General features: G+C 45.7%; 2 protein-coding genes across 3 annotated transcripts in view; one reads left to right on the forward strand and one right to left on the reverse strand.

Annotated features, from left to right (window-relative positions):
- Positions 1–18,033, forward strand: part of LOC139417016 (zinc finger protein 827-like) — a 41,750-nt gene extending 23,717 nt beyond the window's left edge. Inside the window, exons 7-11 of the mRNA XM_071166250.1 lie at positions 835–1,086; positions 8,460–8,585; positions 9,283–9,403; positions 12,534–12,803; positions 16,585–18,033. Of these exons, the coding sequence (XP_071022351.1) occupies positions 835–1,086; positions 8,460–8,585; positions 9,283–9,403; positions 12,534–12,803; positions 16,585–17,227 (1,412 nt within the window). The 3' untranslated portion in view covers positions 17,228–18,033. The remainder of the gene's footprint in view (positions 1–834; positions 1,087–8,459; positions 8,586–9,282; positions 9,404–12,533; positions 12,804–16,584) is intronic.
- The window catches only part of LOC139415792 (galactose-specific lectin nattectin-like), a 1,187,935-nt gene that overhangs the window by 429,854 nt on the left and 738,305 nt on the right, over positions 1–19,776 (reverse strand). The window lies entirely within an intron of this gene.

Genomic DNA, 19,776 nt, shown 5'->3' on the forward strand with positions numbered 1-19,776 from the left:
TACACTATATATACACATATACACTATATATACACACACATACACACTATATACACACTATATACACACTATATATACACACTATATATATACACTATATATACACATACACTATATATACACTATATATACACATATACACTATATATATATATATACACATATACACACTATATATACACACACACATACACACTATATACACTACATATACACATATACACACTATATACACATATACACTATATATACACTGGATGGGCTATTTACAGATGGGCTATGTACAGGTGCAATGCCCCCATACACAACGCGAGGTCCATACAAAAATGATTTGTCAAGATCCGTGTGGAAGAACTTGACTGGTCTGCACAGAGCCCTGACCTCAACCCCATAGAACACCTTTGGGATGAATTGGAACGGCGACTGCGAGACGGGCCTAATCGCCCAACATCAGTTTGCAGGCTGTTATAGCAGCAATGTTCCAACATCTAGTGGAAAGCCTTCCCAGAAGAGTGCAGGCTGTTATAGCAGCAATGTTCCTACATCTAGTGGAAAGCCTTCCCAGAAGAGTGGAGGCTGTTATAGCAGCAATGTTCCAACATCTAGTGGAAAGCCTTCCCAGAAGAGTGGAGGCTGTTATAGCAGCAATGTTCTAACATCTAGTGGAAAGCCTTCCCATAAGAGTGGAGGCTGTTATAGCAGCAACTCCATATTAATGCCCATGATTTTGGAATGAGATGTTGGACGAGCAGGTGTCCACATACTGTATAACACACACATAGACTCCCTGTCCCTTATGCTTGCTCCTCCTCCCCCCTCTTCCACCAATCACAGAGAAGCAGGAAGTGGTGGTCCAGGGTTTAAAGGTGAAAGAGGAGGAGGAGCCTATGGAGATTGACCCCCTGACCCCCAGCGTGACACCTGACCCTATCCTGCCCCCAGGGGAGCGAGCGGAGTCCGGGAGGGGTGAGAAGACACCCCCTCCACCTCTCCTCCCTAAAGAAGACCAGGATCTGTTCCAGAGAGATCTCTTCTCCCAGGACATCTCAGTCAAAATGGCCTCTGCTCTCCTTTACCAACTGTCAGGTACCCACAACACTCTAGAACCTTTCACCAACTGTCAGGTACCCACAACACTCTAGAACCTTTCACCAACTGTCAGGTACCCACAACTAGAACCTTCTACCAACTGTCAGGTACCCACAACTCTCTAGAACCTTCCACCAACTGTCAGATACCCACAACACTCTATAAACTTCCACCAACTGTCAGATACCCACAACTCTCTAGAGCCTTTCACCAACTGTCAGGTACCCACAACATTCTAGAACCTTCCACCAACTGTCAGATACCCACAACACTCTAGAGCCTTTCACCAACTGTCAGGTACCCACAACTCTCTAGAACCGTCCACCAACTGTCAGATACCCACAACACTCTAGGACCTTCTACCAACTGTCAGGTACCCACAACATTCTAGAACCTTCTACCAACTGTCAGGTACCCACAACACTAGAGCCTTTCACCAACTGTCAGGTACCCACAACACTCTAGAGCCTTTCACCAACTGTCAGGTACCCACAACACTCTAGAACCTTCCACCAACTGTCAGGTAACCACAACATTCTAGAACCTTCTACCAACTGTCAGGTACCCACAACACTAGAGCCTTTCACCAACTGTCAGGTACCCACAACACTCTAGAGCCTTTCACCAACTGTCAGGTACCCACAACACTCTAGAACCTTCCACCAACTGTCAGGTAACCACAACATTCTAGAACCTTCCACCAACTGTCAGGTACCCACAACATTCTAGAACCTTCTACCAACTGTCAGGTACCCACAACACTAGAGCCTTTCACCAACTGTCAGGTACCCACAACACTCTAGAGCCTTTCACCAACTGTCAGGTACCCACAACACTCTAGAACCTTCCACCAACTGTCAGGTAACCACAACATTCTAGAACCTTCCACCAACTGTCAGGTACCCACAACATTCTAGAGCCTTCCACCAACTGTCAGGTACCCACAACATTCTAGAACCTTCTACCAACTGTCAGGTACCCACAACACTCTAGAACCTTCTAGCAACACTTTAGAACCTTCTACCAATGGTCAGGTATCCACAACACTCTAGAACCTTCTCGCAACACTTTAGAACCTTCTACCAACTGCCAGGTACCCACAACCATCTAAAACATTCTACCAACACTCTAGAACCTTCTACCAACTGTCAGGTACCCACAACTCTCTAGAACCTTCCACCAACTGTCAGATACCCACAACACTCTATAAACTTCCACCAACTGTCAGATACCCACAACATTCTAGAACCTTCTACCAACTGTCAGGTACCAACAACACTCTAGAACCTTCTACCAACTGTCAGGTACCCACAACACTAGAGCCTTTCACCAACTGTCAGGTACCCACAACACTCTAGAGCCTTTCACCAACTGTCAGGTACCCACAACACTCTAGAACCTTCCACCAACTGTCAGGTAACCACAACATTCTAGAACCTTCCACCAACTGTCAGGTACCCACAACATTCTAGAGCCTTCCACCAACTGTCAGGTACCCACAACATTCTAGAACCTTCTACCAACTGTCAGGTACCCACAACACTCTAGAACCTTCTCGCAACACTTTAGAACCTTCTACCAACTGTCAGGTACCCACAACCATCTAAAACATTCTACCAACACTCTAGAACCTTCTACCAACTGTCAGGTACCCACAACACTCTAGAACCTTCTACCAACTGTCAGGTACCAACAACTCTCTAGAACCTTCTACCAACTGTCAGGTACCCACAACACTCTAGAACCTTCTACCAACTGTCAGGTACCAACAACACTCTAGAACCTTCTACCAACTGTCAGGTACCCACAACACTCTAGAACCTTCAACCAACTGTCAGGTACCCACAACATTCTAGAACCTTCTACCAACTGTCAGGTACCAACACTCTAGAACCTTCTACCAACACTAGAACCTTCTACCAACTATCAGGTACCCATAACCCTCTAGAACATTCTACCAACACTCTAGAACCTTCTACCAACTGTCAGGTTTAGTTCATCAGGATTGCCTATTGGCTACCGCACATGCAGCAGCTACTCTTCCTGGGGTCCACAGAAACCATACAAATACATGACACAGGACAGAACAGTTATAGACAAGGACATACACAATAAAGACCTATATATTTTAAAAACACCAAGAGACAACAAAAATACTATTTACACACTATTCATATACTTCACATATCCAGTTAAATGAGAGCTTTAGAAAGAGGAGAGGTGCTGTGATACAAGATGTTTAAACCCATAGAGGTGTTTCTGATGGGGTTTGTGTTCAGTGTATTATAGTGGTGTTTCTGATGGGGTTTGTGTTCAGTGTATAAACCCCATAGTGGTGTTTCTGATGGGGTTTGTGTTCAGTGTATTATAGTGGTGTTTCTGATGGGGTTTGTGTTCAGTGTATCATAGTGGTGTTTCTGATGGGGTTTGTGTTCAGTGTATTATAGTGGTGTTTCTGATGGGGTTTGTGTTCAGTGTATTATAGTGGTGTTTCTGATGGGGTTTGTGTTCAGTGTATCATAGTGGTGTTTCTGATGGGGTTTGTGTTCAGTGTATCATAGTGGTGTTTCTGATGGGGTTTGTGTTCAGTGTATCATAGTGGTGTTTCTGATGGGGTTTGTGTTCAGTGTATTATAGTGGTGTTTCTGATGGGGTTTGTGTTCAGTGTATTATAGTGGTGTTTCTGATGGGGTTTGTGTTCAGTGTATTATAGTGGTGTTTCTGATGGGGTTTGTGTTCAGTGTATTATAGTGGTGTTTCTGATGGGGTTTGTGTTCAGTGTATAAACCCCATAGTGGTGTTTCTGATGGGGTTTGTGTTCAGTGTATTATAGTGGTGTTTCTGATGGGGTTTGTGTTCAGTGTATTATAGTGGTGTTTCTGATGGGGTTTGTGTTCAGTGTATCATAGTGGTGTTTCTGATGGGGTTTGTGTTCAGTGTATTATAGTGGTGTTTCTGATGGGGTTTGTGTTCAGTGTATTATAGTGGTGTTTCTGATGGGGTTTGTGTTCAGTGTATTATAGTGGTGTTTCTGATGGGGTTTGTGTTCAGTGTATTATAGTGGTGTTTCTGATGGGGTTTGTGTTCAGTGTATTATAGTGGTGTTTCTGATGGGGTTTGTGTTCAGTGTATAAACCCCATAGTGGTGTTTCTGATGGGGTTTGTGTTCAGTGTATTATAGTGGTGTTTCTGATGGGGTTTGTGTTCAGTGTATTATAGTGGTGTTTCTGATGGGGTTTGTGTTCAGTGTATCATAGTGGTGTTTCTGATGGGGTTTGTGTTCAGTGTATTATAGTGGTGTTTCTGATGGGGTTTGTGTTCAGTGTATTATAGTGGTGTTTCTGATGGGGTTTGTGTTCAGTGTATTATAGTGGTGTTTCTGATGGGGTTTGTGTTCAGTGTATCATAGTGGTGTTTCTGATGGGGTTTGTGTTCAGTGTATTATAGTGGTGTTTCTGATGGGGTTTGTGTGTCTGTTTCAAGTGGATGCTAATAGATTATACAAGTGGTTAGGCATTTTTAACACACAAATCCAGTAGTTAATTTCTCTTCAACCCTCAGCCATGAAAGACGGTGTTAGTTCTCTGTGTGCAGTTCAGGACAAGCCGTGCTGCTCTTGTTCTGAGCTGCAGCTTTGATAGGTCTTTCTTTGCTGCACATGACCACATTACCAGACAGTAATTAATACGGGGGACAAGACCAGAGCCCGGACAACCAGTACAGTGGATCTTTGTACCCACAACACTCTAAAACAGGGCTCTCCAACCCTGTTCCTGGAGAGATACCCTCCTGTAGATTTTAACTCCAACCCTGTTCCTGGAGAGAAACCCTCCTGTAGATTTTAACTCCAACCCTGTTCCTGGAGAGAAACCCTCCGGTAGATTTTAACTCCAACCCTGTTCCTGGAGAGAAACCCTCCGGTAGATTTTAACTCCAACCCTGTTCCTGGAGAGAAACCCTCCGGTAGATTTTAACTCCAACCCTGTTCATGGAGAGAAACCCTCTGGTAGATTTTAACTCCAACCCTGTTCCTGGAGAGAAACCCTCCTGTAGATTTTAACTCCAACCCTGTTCCTGGAGAGAGATACCCTCCTGTAGATTTGTGGGACAACATTCCACAGGCCACAATCAACAGCCTGATCAACTCTATGAGAATCTGTGACCAACAGATTCATTTCTGTATTCCCAGTCATGTGAAATCCATAGATTAGGCCCTAATGAATTTATTTCAATTGACTGATTTCCTAATATGAACTATAACTCAGTACAATCTTTGAAATTGTTGCATGTTGCGTTTATGTTTTTCTTCAGTGAGGGTCCATTATAATTTCTACACAGTTTCGTTTTGGTTTTAGTCATTTTAAAGTATATTGAGTTCATTTCCCCCGCAAATTTTGAATTAGAATTGTTTTTATTCAAATCAACCGTGAGCCGTATGTTTGACACCCCTGCTCTAGAACTGTCTACCAACTGTCAGATACAACCACCACACTCTAAAGAATTATGCTACACTCCAGAACCTTCTAACTACACTCTAGAACCTAACTACACTCTAGAACTTTCTACCAACTGTCAGGCACAACCACCCCACTCAACAGCCTTCTACTACACTCTAGAACCTTCTACAAACTGTCAGGCACAACCACCCCACTCAACAGCCTTCTACTACACTCTAGAACCTTCTACAAATTGTCAGGCACAACCACCCCACTCAACAGCCTTCTACTACACTCTAGAACCTTCTACAAACTGTCAGGCACAACCACCACACTCTACAGCCTTCTACGACATTCTAGAACCTAACTACCCTCTAGAACCTTCTACCAACTGTCAGGTACAACCACCACACTATACAGCCTTCTACGACACTCTAGAACATTCTAACTACACTCTAGAGCCTTCTACTACACTGTAGAACCTTCTACCAACCGTCAGGCACAACCACCACACTAAAGAATTCTGCTACACTCTAGAACCTTCTACCAACTGTCAGGTACAACCACCACACTCTAAAGAATTCTGCTACACTCTAGAACCTTCTACCAACTGTAAGGTACACACAGTATACACTTGCATGTACAAAACATTAAGGACACCTTCATAATATTGCCCTCAGAACAGCCTCAATTCGTCGGGGACTCTACATGGTGTTGAAAGCGCTCCACAGGGATGCTGGCCCACGTTGGCTCCAATGCTTCCCACATTGTACCAAGTTGGCTGGATGTTCTTTGGATGGTGGACCATTCTGGATACACACGGGAAACTGTTGAGCGTGAAAAACCCAGCAGCGTTGCAGTTCTTGACACAAACCGGTGCACCTGGCACCTACTACCATACCCTGTTCAAAGGCACTTCAATATTTTTGTCTTGACCATTCACCCTCTGAATGGCAAACATACACAATCCATGTCTCAATTGTCTCAAGGCTTAAAAAATATTTATTTAACCTGTCCCCTCCCCTACATCTACACTGATTGGATTCACCTGGTCAGTCTCAGGGAAAGAACAGGTGTTCTTGATGTTTTGTCCACTCAGTGTATATCAAATGTTAACCACAATGTTATTGTTGCATTCCCAGAGTTTGTCATTAAAGCGTTTGTGTCCGAAATTATACCACAAAATGTAGCCGTGAAATGCTACAGCAGTCTAGGTAACTAAATGCTACAGCAGTCTAGGTAACTAAATGCTACAGCAGTCTAGGTAACTAAATGCTACAGCAGTCTAGGTAACTAAATGCTACAGCAGTCTAGGTAACTAAATGCTACAGCAGTCTAGGTAACTAAATGCTACAGCAGTCTAGGTAACTAAATGTAACGTGAAATGCTACAGCAGTCTAGGTAACTTAATGTAACGTGAAATGCTACAGCAGTCTAGGTAACTAAATGTAGCGTGAAATGCTACAGCAGTCTAGGTAACTAAATGCTATTGCAGTCTAGGTAACTAAATGCTACAGCAGTCTAGGTAACTAAATGCTACAGCAGTCTAGGTAACTAAATGCTACAGCAGTCTAGGTAACTAAATGCTACAGCAGTCTAGGTAACTAAATGCTACAGCAGTCTAGGTAACTAAATGCTATTGCAGTCTAGGTAACTAAATGCTACAGCAGTCAAGGTAACTAAATGCTACAGCAGTCTAGGTAACTAAATGCTACAGCAGTCTAGGTAACTAAACGCTACAGCAGTCTAGGTAACTAAACGCTACAGCAGTCTAGGTAACTAAATGCTACAGCAGTCTAGGTAACTAAATGCTACAGCAGTCTAGGTAACTAAATGCTACAGCAGTCTAGGTAACTAAATGCTACAGCAGTCTAGGTAACTAAATGCTACAGCAGTCTAGATAACTAAATGCTACAGCAGTCTAGGTAACTAAATGCTACAGCAGTCTAGGTAACTAAACGCTACAGCAGTCTAGGTAACTAAATGATACAGCAGTCTAGGTAACTAAATGTAGCTGTGAAATGCTACAGCAGTCTAGGTAACTAAATGCTAAAGCAGTCTAGGTAACTAAATGTAGCTGTGAAATGCTACAGCAGTCTAGGTAACTAAATGCTACAGCAGTCTAGGTAACTAAATGTAGCGTGAAATTCTACAGCAGTCTAGGTAACTAAATGCTACAGCAGTCTAGGTAACTAAATGTAGCTGTGAAATGCTACAGCAGTCTAGGTAACTAAATGCTAAAGCAGTCTAGGTAACTAAATGCTACAGCAGTCTAGGTAACTAAATGCTACAGCAGTCTAGGTAACTAAATGTAGCGTGAAATGCTACAGCAGTCTAGGTAACTAAATGCTACAGCAGTCTAGGTAACTAAATGTAGCTGTGAAATGCTACAGCAGTCTAGGTAACTAAATGCTAAAGCAGTCTAGGTAACTAAATGCTACAGCAGTCTAGGTAACTAAATGCTACAGCAGTCTAGGTAACTAAATGTAGCTGTGAAATGCTACAGCAGTCTAGGTAACTAAATGCTACAGCAGTGTAGGTAACTAAATGCTACAGCAGTCTAGGTAACTAAATGCTACAGCAGTCTAGGTAACTAATTGCCTAAGCAGTCTAGGTAACTAAATGTAGCTGTGAAATGCTATTGCAGTCTAGGTAACTAAATGCTACAGCAGTCTAGGTAACTAAATGCTACAGCAGTCTAGGTAACTAAATGCTACAGCAGTCTAGGTAACTAAATGCTACAGCAGTCTAGGTAACTAAATGCTACAGCAGTCTAGGTAACTAAACGCTACAGCAGTCTAGGTAACTAAACGCTACAGCAGTCTAGGTAACTAAACGCTACAGCAGTCTAGGTAACTAAACGCTACAGCAGTCTAGGTAACTAAACACTACAGCAGTCTAGGTAACTAACATTTGGCTCTTGTTTCTCTTCAGAAAAAGTCTGCAAAGCCAACGAGCTGAAAGAAAACGGATCCTTCTCTAGTCCTGTGGCGGAGAAGCCCTTTACCCGCCCGAACCAGCGGGACCTTACTCAACCCTCCCCAGACAAACCACAGCACGGTAGGCGAACACACTGTCTGTGGTCCCCATGTAGGTAATATGGCACCGTATGAGGCACAGGCACTGGTTGAGTCATTAACAATAAAGCCTGTGGGGTTAGAGGTCAAATAGCGCCCTGTGGGGTTAGAGGTCAAAAAGCACCCTGTGGGGTTAGAGGTCAAATAGCACCTTGTGGGGTTAGAGGTCAAATAGCACCTTGTGGGGTTAGAGGTCAAATAGCACCCTGTGGGGTTAGAGGTCAAATAGCACACTGTGGTCAGAGGTCAGGGCTCAAATAACAGGCTCTAAAGTTAAAGGTTAATCAAGCACCTGTCCAGTAATCCTATTTGTTCTCACGCAAGCCGCCTTACCCCTCCTCCCTCTCTGTCTTACCCCTCCTCCCTCTCTGTCTTACCCCTCCTCCCTCTCTGTCTTACCCCTCCTCCCTCTCTGTCTTACCCCTCCTCCCTCTCTGTCTTACCCCTCCCTCTCTGTCGTGCCCCTCCTCCCTCTCTGTCTTACCCCTCCTCCCTCTCTGTCTTACCCCTCCTCCCTCTCTGTCTTACCCCTCCTCCCTCTCTGTCGTACCCCTCCTCCCTCTCTGTCTTACCCCTCCTCCCTCTCTGTCTTACCCCTCCTCTCTCTCCCTCCTATTCTCTCTGTCCCCTCTACTCTCTCTCTCTCTCTTTTTTCACCCTCTTTCCTCCCTCTATCCCAGTAGTCAGTAGGTATAGGTGTCCAGTGTGTTCGTACCAAGCCCAGTGTCAGAGGAGTCTCAACCATCACCTGGCTTCACACACTTCTAAGACACACACCACCGGCTTCAACTACTACTACAGGTAACTACTACTGCAGGTGACTACTACTACTACAGGTAACTACTACTATTACAGGTAACTACTACTACTACAGGTAACTACTACTACAGGTGACTACTACTACTACAGGTAACTACTACTACTACAGGTAACTACTACTATTACAGGTAACTACTACTATAGGTAACTACTACTACAGGTGACTACTACTACAGGTAACTACTACTACAGGTGACTACTACTACTACAGGTAACTACTACTACAGGTGACTACTATTACAGGTAACTACTACTACAGGTAACTACTACTACAGCTAACTACCACTACAGGTAACTCACACCACTGGCTTCAACTACTACTACAGGTAACTACTACTACAGGTAACTACTACTACAGGTGACTACTACTACAGGTAACTACTACTACAGGTGACTACTACTACAGGTAACTCACACCACCTGCTTCAACTACTACTACAGGTAACTACTACTACAGGTAACTACTACTACAGGTAACACACACCCCTGGCTTCAACTACTACTACAGGTAACTACTACTACAGGTAACTACTACTACAGGTAACTACTATTACAGGTGACTATTACTACAGGTGACTACTACTACAGGTGACTACTACTACAGGTGACTACTACTACAGGTGACTACTACTACAGGTAACTACTACTACTACAGGTGACTACTACTACAGGTGACTACTACTACTACAGGTAACTATTATTACAGGTAACTACTACTATAGGTAACTACTACTACAGGTAACTCACACCACCGGCTTCAACTACTACTACTACAGGTGACTATTACTACAGGTGACTACTACTACAGGTAACTACTATTACAGGTAACTACTACTATAGGTAACTACTACTACAGGTGACTACTACTACAGGTGACTACTACTACAGGTAACTACTATTACAGGTAACTACTACTATAGGTAACTACTACTACAGGTGACTACTACTACAGGTAACTGCTACTACAGGTGACTACTACTACTACAGGGGACTACTACTACAGGTGACTACTACTACAGGTGACTACTACTACTACAGGGGACTACTACTACAGGTGACTATTACTACAGGTGACTACTACTACAGGTTACTACTACAGGTGACTACTACTACAGGTGACTACTACTACAGGTGACTACTACTACAGGGGACTACTACTATAGGTGACTACTACTACAGGTGACTACTACTACAGGTGACTATTACTACAGGTTACTACTACTACAGGTAACTCACACCACCGGCTTCAACTACTACTACAGGTAACTACTACTACAGGTAACTACTACTACAGGTGACTACTACTACAGGTAACTACTATTACAGGTGACTATTACTACAGGTGACTACTACTACAGGTGACTACTACTACAGGTAACTACTACTACAGGTGACTACTACTACAGGTGACTACTACTACAGGTGACTACTACTACAGGTGACTACTACTACTACAGGGGACTACTACTATAGGTGACTACTACTACAGGTGACTACTACTACAGGTGACTATTACTACAGGTTACTACTACTACAGGTAACTCACACCACCGGCTTCAACTACTACTACAGGTAACTACTACTACAGGTAACTACTACTACAGGTAACTTACACCACCGGCTTCAACTACTACTACTAGAGGTGACTACTACTACAGGTGACTACTGTCGTGGAAATTTCCCAGTATTTACCAAATCATGAGAGCAAACCACACAAGTCAGAGTTATCATAAAGTCCATCTTTAATTATATGAGCTCCACCACAACCCTGTGACTCTCAGATCAATTCAGTGTCTATAAATGAATTCTCTGAGAGTCCCTTACACATTGCAACTGAGATCCTTTATAGCAAAGACACACATAGCCAGACAGCATTGGCCATAATTTATCGTTCAGCTTTGTCTCCTAAACTATGTTCTTTTCTCAAACTCAGAACCATAAACCAATCCTCCAAATCAACAGGCATATATCAAATCCATCCTATCTTGACAAGATCACAGAGACACACTGACTGGCACACAGACATTGTGGAGCCAAGAGATACACGCTTGACCTCTCCCCTCTCTCCGGCCCACGTAACTTAGTCCTGACAGAGAACAGATACTGCAACCCCGCCACAGTATTATACAAACACATTCTGATGAGAAGTAACTTACAAACATATGATGAATATAAAACATCTTACCCATGTTACCAACTAATTCTGATTATTCCACAACACTACTACTACAGGTAACTACTACTACAGGTAACTACTACTACTACAGGTAACTCACACCACTGGCTTCAACTACTACTACTACAGGTGACTACTACTACAGGTGACTACTACTACTACAGGTGACTACTACTACAGGTGACTACTACTACAGGTAACTACTACTACAGGTAACTACTACTACTACAGGTGACTACTACTACAGGTAACTACTACTACAGGTAACTACTACTACAGGTAACTCACACCACTGGCTTCAACTACTACTACTACAGGTGACTACTACTACAGGTGACTACTACTACAGGTGACTACTACTACAGGTGACTACTACTACTACAGGTGACTACTACTACAGGTAACTACTACTACAGGTGACTACTACTACAGGTGACTACTACTACTACAGGTGACTACTACTACAGGTGACTACTACTACAGGTAACTACTACTACAGGTAACTACTACTACAGGTGACTACTACTACAGGTAACTACTACTACATGTGACTACTACTACAGGTGACTACTACTACAGGTAACTACTACTACTACAGGTAACTACTACTACAGGTAACTCACACCACTGGCTTCAACTACTCCTACAGGTAACTACTACTAAAGGTAACTACTACTACAGCTGACTACTACTACAGGTAACTACTACTACAGGTAACTACTACTACTACAGGTAACTACTACTACTACAGGTGACTACTACTACTACAGGGGACTACTACTACTACAGGTAACTACTACTACTACAGGTAACTACTACTACAGGTAACTACTACTACTACAGGTGACTACTACTACAGGTAACTACTACTACAGTTAACTACTACTACAGGTAACTCACACACACACTATGATTATCATTGCCCCTCCCCTTTAGGTGTCACGTGTGCGGGTTCGAGCTGGAGGGGTGGAGCCTGTTCCTTGGTCACATGACGGAGCACAGCGAATGGGAGCGCGATGCGTTCACTCTCCGCTGCAGTGTGTGTGATCACTCCACCAGTGAGGAGCGGGCCATGAGGGCTCACGCCAGCTCTCACACACTTGGAGAGGCAGCGAGCCAAGACTACCTACAGACACACCTGTTGGGAGGCCACACCCCCAAAGACTTACCTGATGGAAGAGACAGCCCACAATCTGGAGAGCTCAGGTGAGGGTTAACCACTAACTAACTAACTAACTGACTGACTAACTAACTACATGTTAACTAACTAACTAACTAACTGACAGACTGACTAACTAACTACTGGTTAACTAACCAATGAATTAACTAACTGACTAACTAACTGACCAACTGATTAACTACTGGTTCACTAACTAATGAACTAACTAACTAACTAACTACTGGTTAACTAAGTAACTAACCAACTAACTAACTAACTAACTGGCTGACTGACTACTGGTTAACTAACTAACTGGCTGACTGACTACTGGTTAACTAACTAGCAAACTGACTGATAACTGACTGACTACTGATTAACTAACAAACTAACTAGCTGACTGACTACTAACTAACTTAGTAACTATCTGACTGACTGAGTGTTAACCAGTGTATACTACCTTGCTGCTTTCTCCTCTATCCTAACCGTTTACTACCTCTCCTCTCCTCGTCTCCTCACCTTACTGCTTTCTCCTCTATCCTAACCGTTTACTACCTCTCCTCTCCTCGTCTCCTTACCTTACTGCTTTCTCCTCTATCCTAACCGTTTACTACCTCTCCACTAATCTCCTCTCCTCTCTCCACTACTCTCCTCTCCTCCTCTCTCCACTACTCTCCTCTCCTCCTCTCTCCACTCCTCTCCTCTCTCCACTACTCTCCTCTCCTCCTCTCTCCACTACTCTCCTCTCCTCACCCCTCCTCTCCTCACCCCTCCTCTCCTCTCCTCACCCCTCCTCTCCTCCTCTCCTCTCCTCACCCCTCCTCTCCTCTCCTCCTCTCCTCACCCCTCCTCTCCTCTCCTCCTCTCCTCACACCTCCTCTCCTCACCCCTCCTCTCCTCCTCTCCTCTCCTCACCCCTCCTCTCCTCCTCTCCTCACCCCTCCTCTCCTCTCCTCTCCCCCCTCCCCTCCTCTCCTCCTCTCCTCTCCTCTCCCCCCTCTCCTCTCCTCCTTTCCTCACCTCTCCTCTCCTCACCACTCCTCTCTTCACCTCTCCTCACCCCTCCTCTCCTCTCCTCCTCTCCTCACCCCTCTCCTCCTCTCCTCACCTCACCCCTCCTCTCCTCTCCCCATCACGTGTTCCTCTGGTTGCCAGTCAACCTCTCCTCTTTCTTCCCTCCTTCCGTCTCAGACTTCCTGTTTTGTGGGTTTGGAGTAGAGTACACTGATGTTGTGGTGTAGGTCGTCTAGTGTGTGTTTTGGCCTGTGTTTCTGTGTGTGTGTATGTTTCTGTGTGTGTGTGTGTTTCTGTGTGTGTTAGGGCCCATGTGTGTGTGTGTTAGGGCCAGTGTGTGTGTGTTAGGGCCCGTGTGTGTGTGTTAGGGCCCTGTGTGTGTGTGTGTTAGGGCCCGTGTGTGTGTTAGGGCCTGTGTGTGTGTTAGGGCCCGTGTGTGTGTTAGGGCCCGTGTGTGTGTGTTAGGGCCTGTGTGTGTGTGTTAGGGCCATGTGTGTGTGTGTGTGTGTTAGGGCCTATGTGTGTGTTAGGGCCTGTGTGTGTGTTAGGGCCCGTGTGTGTGTTAGGGCCTGTGTGTATGTGTGTTAGAGCCCGTGTGTGTGTGTTAGGGCCTGTGTGTGTTAGGGCCTGTGTGTGTGTGTTAGAGCCTGTGTGTGTGTGTGTGTTAGGGCCTGTGTGTGTGTTAGGGCCTGTGTGTGTGTGTGTTAGAGCCCGTGTGTGTGTGTTAGGGCCTGTGTGTGTTAGGGTCTGTGTGTGTGTGTTAGAGCCTGTGTGTGTGTGTGTGTTAGGGCCTGTGTGTGTGTTAGGGCCTGTGTGGGTGTGTTAGGGCCTGTGTGTGTGTTAGGGCCTGTGTGTGTGTTAGGGCCTGTGTGGGTGTGTTAGGGCCTGTGTGTGTGTGTTAGGGCCTGTGTGTGTTAGGGCCTGTGTGTGTGTGTTAGGGCCCGTGTGTGTGTGTTAGGGCCCGTGTGTGTGTGTTAGGGCCCGTGTGTGTGTGTTAGGGCCTGTGTGTGTGTTAGAGCCCGTGTGTGTTAGGGCCTGTGTGTGTGTTAGAGCCCGTGTGTGTGTTAGGGCCTGTGTGTGTGTGTTAGGGCCCATGTGTGTGTGTTAGGGCCCGTGTGTGTGTGTTAGGGCCTGTGTGGGTGTGTTAGGGCCTGTGTGTGTGTTAGGGCCTGTGTGTGTGTGTTAGGGCCTGTGTGGGTGTGTTAGGGCCTGTGTGTGTGTGTTAGGGCCTGTGTGTGTTAGGGCCTGTGTGTGTGTGTTAGGGCCTGAGTGTGTTAGGGCCCCTGTGTGTGTGTCTTCTATCTGAGGTAGTGGTTCTGTTCTGCAGGGTGTATGAAGGGCTGTGGGCCACAGTACTGATGGGAGGGGCTATTTAAATGTAAGTGACATCATCATCATCCTATCTTTTTCATCACAGTCACCCATCTCCTCTCTCTGCTCTCCTCCCCTCCCTCTGCTCTCCTCTCCTCCCTCTGCTCTCCTCTCCTCCCTCTCCTCTCCTCTCCTCCCTCTGCTCTCCTCCCCTCCCTCTGCTCTCCTCTCCTCCCTCTGCTCTCCTCCCTTCCCTCTGCTCTCCTCCCTCTGCTCTCCTCCCCTCCCTCTCCTCTCCTCCCTCTGCTCTCCTCCCTTCCCTCTGCTCTCCTCCCTCTGCTCTCCTCCCCTACCTCTCCTCTCCTCCCTCTGCTCTCCTCCCTTCCCTCTGCTCTCCTCTCCTCCCTCTGCTCTTCTCTCATTCCCTCTCCTCTCCTCCCTCTGCTCTGTAGTAGGTTAGCTGTTCTCTCTAACCTCTCTCCCTCCCCCTGTAGTAGGTTAGCTGTTCTTTCTAACCTCTCTCCCTCCCTCTGTAGTAGGTTAGCTGTTCTCGCTGTTCTCTCTAACCTCTATCCCTCCCTCTGTAGTAGGTTAGCTGTTCTCTCTAACCTCTCTCCCTCCCTCTCCTCTCCTCCCTCTGCTCTCCCTCCCTCTGCAGTAGGTTAGCTGTTCTCTCTAACCTCTCTCCCTCCCTCTGTAGTAGGTTAGCTGTTCTCTCTAACCTCTCTCCCTCCCTCTATAGTAGGTTAGCTGTTCTCTCTAACCTCTCTCCCTCCCTCTGTAGTAGGTTAGCTGTTCTCGCTAACCTCTCTCCCTCCCTCTATAGTAGGTTAGCTGTTCTCTCTAACCTCTCTCCCTCCCTCTGTAGTAGGTTAGCTGTTCTCTCTGACCTCTCTCCCTCCCTCTGTAGTAGGTTAGCTGTTCTCTCTAACCTCTGTCCCTCCCTCTGTAGTAGGTTAGCTGTTCTCTCTGACCTCTCTCCCTCCCTCTGTAGTAGGTTAGCTGTTCTCTCAACCTCTCTCCCTCCCTCTGTAGTAGGTTAGCTGTTCTCTCTAACCTCTCTCCCTCCCTCTGTAGTAGGTTAGCTGTTCTCTCTAACCTCTCTCCTTCCCTCTGTAGTAGGTTAGCTATTCTCTCTAACCTCTGTCCCTCCCTCTGTAGTAGGTTAGCTGTTCTCTCTAACCTCTCTCCCTCCCTCTGCAGTTTATTAATACAAACTGTGACTGCTTGTGTTTGTCTTTGTGTGTGTGTCTTTGTGTGTGTGTGTGTGTTTGTGCGTGTGTGTTCTATGTGTGTGTGTTAATGTGTGTTCTATGTGTGTGTGTTCTATGTGTGTGTGTTAATGTGTGTGTTAATGTGTGTGTGTGTTAATGTGTGTTCTATGTGTGTGTGTGTGTTAATGTGTGTTCTATGTGTGTGTGTTAATGTGTGTGTTAATGTGTGTTCTATGTGTGTGTGTGTGTGTGCGTTAATGTGTGTTTCTTACCTTGTCTTTTTGAACCCGAGGTGCCCTCTCTGTTCGTTCTCCACCAGTCGGCCTGTCTCCATGGTAACACACATGCGCTCGTCGCACTCAACGACGGACCAGCACCGTTGCCGCATCTGCCAAAGGTCGTTTTCACGGCAACCGGAGCTCCAGGCCCACGTCAGGTGTCATCGTCAGGGCAACCAGTACCGCTGCGAGAGGTGTGGCCACCTGGCCCGAACAGCCAATAAGCTGATAGAACACGTGCGTGTGCACACGGGGGAGCGACCTTTCACCTGCGACCTCTGCCCTTACAGCGCCAAACGCCGAGACAGCCTCCGTCTGCACTGCCGACTCAAACACCCCGAACACACGCCCTCACACGGACACACACACACACCCTCACACGGACACACACACACACCCTCACACGGACACACAGACACACCCTCACACGGACACACACACGCAGGACAGCATATACACCGTTCAGCCCTGAATCCCCTCTCCTCCTCTTCTCTCTCTTCCTGGTTTAGGGGGTCAGACCTTTTTCTCGTCCCCCTCACCACCCTGCTCTCCCTCAGACCCCTCTCTAGCCCCAGACCCTCCTCTCCCTCCCGCTCTTCCTCTCCTTCACCCAAACTCTCTTTCCTAGCCTACCTAGGTCTGACAGAGCCAACCTAATCAACCTCCCTCCTCCTCTACCCCTTTTCTCCTCTCTACCTGCCTCCTCCTCTACCCCTTTTCTCCTCTTCTTCTCTACCTCTCTTCTCCTCCCTCCTCTACCCCCTTTCTCCTCTTCTTCTCTACCTCTCTTCTCCTCCCTCTCTCCTCTACCTCTCTTCTCCTCTTCCTCTCCCAACAGTCACACAGGGCTAATGTAATATGTCCTCAGGACGATAAAGACTGAACTAAATGCAGGATGTCAATACTAAAACAACAAGGTCTAATATTGTGTGTGTGTATATATATATATATATATATATATACACACTATTACTGAACATAGACAATAAGGCTGTGCACCCCTGCACTAGAGTTATATATGACAACTTCCTCTATGCTTCGCAAACATTATTGTGATTTTTATAAGGCATCCCCAAATGGCACCCTTTATAGTGCACTACTTTTAGCCAAGACTCATAGGGCACTGGTCCAAAGTAGTGCACTACATAGGGAATAGGGCGCCATTTTGGCACGTATCCTTTTATTACATGTATAAATGTCTGCCTTGTCCGTTGGTATATCCAAACTCTACTGGCTGTTGATTGGCTTATAGATTAAGTTGTTTTTATGTATAATGACACCGTAGACTAGAATATACTATATAATATATGAATATACTTCTTCATTCTTCTTTTGGCATCCGGTCAGAATGTTTGGTTTGTCTAAATGTTTTTTTTATACAGTATTTCATTATCCTTATTTAAAAAAAAGGCTAAACAGGGTTTGCTGTTTGGAATAAGGCTACAGTTTGTCAGCCAGCTCTCAATGTCTACAAATAATGCATCATTAAAAAAATAAAAATAAAAAAAAGTTTTGTTTAATTGCAACGTTTGTCTCACTTGACGCACACTGTTTGATCGGCCTCCACGGGACGTTCGTATCCTAGGTTACTGCTTTTTCTCTTCCGCCCGTTCTCTCTTCCGCCCGCCCGTTGTCTCTTCCGCCCGTTCTCTTTTCCGCCCGTTCTCTCTTCCGCCCGCTCTCTTTTCCGCCCGTTCTCTCTTCCGCCCGCCCGTTGTCTCCTCCGCCCGTTCTCTCTTCCGCCCGCCCGTTGTCTCTTCCGCCCGTTCTCTCTTCCGCCCGCCCGTTCTCTCTTCCGCCCGTTGTCTCTTCCGCCCGTTCTCTCTTCCGCCCGCCGGTTGTCTCTTCCGCCCGTTCTCTCTTCCGCCCGCCTGTTGTCTCTTCCGCCCGTTCTCTCTTCCGCCCGCCTGTTGTCTCTTCCGCCCGTTCTCTCTTCCGCCCGCCCGTTGTCTCTTCCGCCCGTTGTCCTAACGTTCTATTAGGATGACGTCGATGTCTCCACGGTAGCTGAACAGGGTCTCTGATGCGACTCCCAAGTCAGTTCATCTGAGGTTTTAGCCGACCGGAGTGTGTCGTCGGGCTGTTGTCATGGATACCAAAGGATTCAGCAATTAGATCATACGTTGTTGTGCCCCTCGCCTGAGAGGAGGGAAGTTCAATATGTAACTAGATGTAGTAGGCTAATGTTAACTAGCTGGCCTGAGAGGAGGGAAGTTCAATATGTAACTAGATGTAGTAGGCTAATGTTAACTAGCTGGCCTGAGAGGAGGGAAGTTCAATATGTAACTAGATGTAGTAGGCTAATGTTAACTAGCTGGACTGAGAGGAGGGAAGTTCAATATGTAACTAGATGTAGTAGGCTAATGTTAACTAGCTGGCCTGAATGGAGGGAAGTTCAATATGTAACTAGATGTAGTAGGCTAATGTTAACTAGCTGGCCTGAATGGAGGGAAGTTCAATATGTAACTAGATGTAGTAGGCTAATGTTAACTAGCTGGCCTGAGAGGAGGGAAGTTCAATATGTAACTAGATGTAGTAGGCTAATGTTAACTAGCTGGCCTGAGAGGAGGGAAGTTCAATATGTAACTAGATGTAGTAGGCTAATGTTAACTAGCTGGCCTGAGAGGAGGGAAGTTCAATATGTAACTAGATGTAGTAGGCTAATGTTAACTAGCTGGCCTGAGAGGAGGGAAGTTCAATATCTAACTAGATGTAGTAGGCTAATGTTAACTAGCTGGCCTGAGAGGAGGGAAGTTCAATATGTAACTAGATGTAGTAGGCTAATGTTAACTAGCTGGCCTGAGAGGAGGGAAGTTCAATATGTAACTAGATGTAGTAGGCTAATGTTAACTAGCTGGCCTGAATGGAGGGAAGTTCAATATGTAACTAGATGTAGTAGGCTAATGTTAACTAGCTGGCCTGAATGGAGGGAAGTTCAATATGTAACTAGATGTAGTAGGCTAATGTTAACTAGCTGGCCTGAGAGGAGGGAAGTTCAATATGTAACTAGATGTAGTAGGCTAATGTTAACTAGCTGGCCTGAATGGAGGGAAGTTCAATATGTAACTAGATGTAGTAGGCTAATGTTAACTAGCTGGCCTGAGAGGAGGGAAGTTCAATATGTAACTAGATGTAGTAGGCTAATGTTAACTAGCTGGCCTGAGAGGAGGGAAGTTCAATATGTAACTAGATGTAGTAGGCTAATG

This window comes from Oncorhynchus clarkii, chromosome 9, assembly GCF_045791955.1.
Source record: "Oncorhynchus clarkii lewisi isolate Uvic-CL-2024 chromosome 9, UVic_Ocla_1.0, whole genome shotgun sequence".
In the NCBI taxonomy this organism is placed as follows: Eukaryota; Metazoa; Chordata; class Actinopteri; order Salmoniformes; family Salmonidae; genus Oncorhynchus; species Oncorhynchus clarkii.